The sequence below is a fragment of the Gekko japonicus genome, unplaced genomic scaffold (genome assembly GCF_001447785.1).
Source record: "Gekko japonicus isolate JY-2015 unplaced genomic scaffold, Gekko_japonicus_V1.1 scaffold1004, whole genome shotgun sequence".
Taxonomy (NCBI): Eukaryota; Metazoa; Chordata; class Lepidosauria; order Squamata; family Gekkonidae; genus Gekko; species Gekko japonicus.
Genome location: NW_015161430.1, coordinates 596,811 through 601,328, shown reverse-complemented (window position 1 = coordinate 601,328; position 4,518 = coordinate 596,811). Strand labels below are relative to the sequence as shown.

At 43.5% G+C, this 4,518-nt stretch overlaps 1 protein-coding gene across 1 annotated transcript in view; it reads right to left on the bottom strand.

Moving 5' to 3' along the window:
* Positions 1-486: 486 nt before the first annotated feature.
* Positions 487-4,518, bottom strand: part of FER1L6 (fer-1 like family member 6) — a 160,532-nt gene continuing 156,500 nt past the window's right edge. Inside the window, exons 40-41 of the mRNA XM_015428956.1 lie at positions 1,608-1,708; positions 487-673 (exon numbers count right to left, since the gene is read on the bottom strand). Coding sequence (XP_015284442.1) covers positions 487-673; positions 1,608-1,708 — 288 coding nt within the window. The remainder of the gene's footprint in view (positions 674-1,607; positions 1,709-4,518) is intronic.

The window sequence follows — 4,518 nt, the reverse complement described above, 5'->3', positions numbered from 1 at the left end:
AGGAGGGGTGGAGAGTCTGAGCTGAAAGGCAAAAGGGGTGTGCGAGTGAGGACTGAAGAACCTCACCCCCCACATCTCTCTACAGCCCCTTTCGCAGAGCATTCCTCCTGTCAGCCAAGCATACTTCTGCTACTTGATCTTGGCTGAGTTGTACATGATCTGGGAGGATCTATGGCAGGGAAGTAAAGACACAGGTGGAGAGGATTTAGACACTCCCCCAAATCCATGTACTCCATTTGCTGTTAAAATTGAACCCGCTTTGCTTTTATACATAACTGAGACAAATCTGGATTTCAAACACAGGGATCTGCTGCCATTGTGTCTGGTTTGGCTTCCAAAGAGGATATCACCACAGTTGAGTGGTAATCCGGTATCAGTTCATTCCAGCATCTTTTAGTTCATATTCAGAGAATGGGCAAGAAGAGGATATTTTCTTTTTGTTTCTTAAGTAAACTGCTATTGCCATGAGCGAGAGATAACCATCTGCTAAGTTGACCCCACCACAATCCTGCGACTGATGGCTCCAGGTAGAGTGTAGATGAAAAGCACTAGGAATATGATCAGGATAATCAGAATCAGTCCAATGATGATGTACTTCTTGTAATTTCTCCAGATGAGATGATACAAGCACTTGAAAGGATTGACAAACCAGGAGAAGGAGGTGTCAGGCCGGCTAGAGGGAGAGAGGGAGAAACCACATTTTTGTAAGATGCTTATCTGCAATGATGTTATCATTTTAAACTTTGCAAGTTGCTATCATTGAAATAGGAAACGTGTTTTAAATTTCCCCCTTATTCTTCTACACTACTCAGTAGGGTTGCCAGTCTGTGCCTGGCAAACCAATGGAAGGGTCGAGGGCGGGGACGTGTGTGCTGCTACATCATTTCCAGTAAAAATCCACAAGTGACGTAGGGTAGCTCTAGGAATCTATGGCAAAACCATAAAATTTCTGGTGATTCCTAGAGCAACCCTATGTCACAGGAAGTGTGATGCTGCCAGTTGTTAGAACAGGCCACAGGAACTGGGGAGGGGGGATTCCCTGCCCCCACCGGGGGAATGGTAATTCCAGTATTCAGCAAAGTTTGAAGCCTGCCTCCAGCCTAAGGAGACTTCCTTCAATGGAAGCTGAAGAAGAAGAACAGACTGGATTTATACCCTGCCCTTCACTACCCAAAGGAGTCTCAGAGCGGCTTACAATATCCTTTCCCTTTCCCTCCCTACAACAGACATCCTGTGAGGTAGGTGGGGCTGAGAGAGCTCTTTCGAGAACTGCCCTTGAGAGAACAGCACTGAAAGAACTTGTAACTGACCCAAGGTCAGACCAGCAGCTGCATTTGGAGGAGTGGGGAATCAAACCTGGTTCTCCCAGATTACAGTCCAGGCTCCTAACCACTACACCAAACTGGCTTGGAGAACCCTATGTTGGAGGAAGTTTTCAGATATTGCTTAGGGGAGTGGTAAAATACAAGCCAGTGTCTTAAACAATCTATTCCCTTCTCTCTGGTCATTCTTATATTTTGGGGGAATCAATCCTGTATGTCAAACATACTTCTTCCGTTCCTGTACTGCACAGATGAAAAACTGGACAGGGTGGCACCATGACTTACTTTGGCTTTTCCAAAGGTTCTGGTTCCTTCCGAGCCTTGCCTACTGGGTTCTTCTCTGCTTCCTCTGCCGTGACCAGATGAAATTCTGCTTCTACTTTGCCCTAGGTTGAGAAGATAGTCCATTTTAGTGGCTAGAATTTAAATGTAAGACGTTCTTCACCAAATGAATAATTCATTAAAATACAGGCCAGTGGGCAAGATGGATAAATACTTTATAACTTGGCTCATAACATGTAGCTTTATATTTATTGAGAATAAAACACTTAGCTGTTACTTATTAAATCTATATCCCACCTCTGTGAAATTGAATACAACATAAATGTATTGTTCAATTATACTCCTGTATTCTCTTGTCCTCCATTTTATCTTCACAACAACCCTGTGAGGTAGGTTAGGCTTGGTAGGTTAGACACCTGCCAAATAGACACCACTGAAACAGCACAGCCCTGTGCACCTGATCTTTCTGAAATAATTTTTAAAAATCTGTTCACTGTTACAGAAAGAGATGAACAGGGGTGGGTTGCCATTGCCTGCCTCTGCATAACAACCCTTAACTTCCTTGGTGGTCTCCCATCCAAATACTAACCAGAGCCAACCCTGCTTAGCTTCGGAGATCTGACAGGATCAGGCTAACCTGGGCTATCCAAGTCAGGGCAAATTACTATTACATAGTACAACAAAAGCCTAGTTAATAGAGATACAGAGAAGGCCTGTCAAGCCATTTGCTCAACAGGGCTTTTGGTGAAAGGAAAATTATGGATATCATCCCTGATAGGGCTGCTGTGAATTCCACCCCAAATGTGTTTGACAGCTGACCTTACCAGATATGAAGACATCAGTCAGCTGTGAGCCAATCACCCAGCCTGTTTGGTTCATGCCAAACAGCCACAGACACCTGCTGGACAGGTTTGCATTGGGTTTTTGCAAAACTGCATCATATGCAAAGACGTTGCCTGGTCAAACTGGTCAGCAGCTATTAGCACCACTAAGGACTACGATGAACACCAAACGGTAGGATTTTATTAAAACACAGCATTTACTGAAGACGATTCATATGTCTTGTGATTGATTTAATTGTCTGTTTAAATTCTTGTCTGGTAAGCAGAGCGGTCATGCAGCAAAGACAGGAGATGGGGTAACAGACTCAATCAGTGTCAAAGCTCAGAGGTAGAGCATCTGCTTGGCATGCAGAAGGTCCCAGGTTCAATCCCTGGCATCTCTAGTTGGAAGGATCAAGTAGTAGGTGATGTGGAAGACCTCTGAGACCCTGGAGTAGACAATGCTGACCTTGATGGACCAGTGTTCCGATTCAGTATAAGGCAGCTTCATGTGTTCATATGGGCTGTATGAGAATGCGCATGTTCAAAACCCCAACTGCGCTGCATGACATGGTTATCAATTCATTATGTATTTATTCAAAGCATTTATTAGCTGCCTTTCATCCTTATGGAGCCCAAGGCGGCTTACAAACACAGATAAAAACATGTAGGACAAAATACATTAAAAACATGAAACCAAATTTTAAAATCACTACTAATGAGTCAGGACTGCTTCTAAACTTAACCAAATTCAGTCCTAAATAAAATTGTCTTCAACCACCTCCTAAAGCTTCAAGCAGTGAGGGAGGGTGAATTACCAACTGGACAAACAGCACGGGGTGGAACAGAACCTCTGGCCTTTCCTCAGCATTACGCTCCCAATTTCCCTCAGGCCTTCTTGGGGCCGTATTACACATTGAGCGTGTCAGTGGCAGAACGTGTAGCGCACCTGTGACTCAATCTATTTTTAGGGTTTTCTCCAAACAATCATTAGAGTTAAAATTATGCCGACGCGAAAGCTTAAATCCCACAGCATTTCCACAGAGTCTGGGTATCCACATGTTCCTGCTGGCTCACTACCTCCTCTTCCTGCTGACTCACTATCTCCTCTTGCAGCTTAATTAAAATGAGATCTTTGACAATTTTTTTTTAAAAAATAACCCCCTTGAGCTAACGAGAAGAAAATTAAACAGTAGGAGATTGCGAAGTGAGAAAAGGAGTCAGGAAATTATATCCCATGTGCTTTTAAGTACGAAACAGATGCCTCAGGAAATTAACTTTTTTTCCCCACCCCTACTCTCTCTCTGCATGTAAATAAAGAGATTCTTCAGAAATTATTATTGCTGTTTGATATTCCGCAATCCTGCCTCTGCAATTGAGTTTACTGAATCCTGAGGAGATGCAAAAACAATATCAATAAGCTAAATTCGAGTCCAGTAGGACTTAGAGACTGACAAGATTTTCAGAGTATGAGCTTCCGACAGTCAAAGCTCCCTTCATCAGATATCTGGGAACTTTGACTCTTGGAAGTTCATACCTCAAAAATGTTGTTGCTCTCTAAGGTGCTACTGGACACAAATCTCATGCTCTACTGCAGACCAAGATGGCTACCCTCTGAAACTAATATCAGTCAGGTCATTAAAGTTGGGATTGTATCATGCCAGACTTTCTCTAAAAACTTGCGCCCTAGAAATATGCTTCCTTGGGGAGTTGTAAGGGACTTTATAGACTGTCTAGCCCAATCCCTGCTGTGTGTGGGAAGTCTAGTTCTAGAGACCTGGAGCATTCCTGACAGAGGGCTGCCCTGTCTGTTCTGTTTGAAGACTCTCAGAAAGGGAGAGAGAAACTGGTTCCACTTGCCCTTACCATTTGGAAATTTCTCCTCATGTTCCCCCATACAGATAATTCCCCTAATGTAGAAACCTCTGCTTCTTCTTGGCATGCTAGTTTTCTACATACAGGGAAGTTTTCCGAATGGACGAACACGAAATCATCTGAGCCCCTGCATTACAAAGTTGTACAGCTCAAACCCAAGATCACCAACTCAGTGAGAAAAACCTAGGCCTCAAAGGAACATGCTTCCTGCAACCATA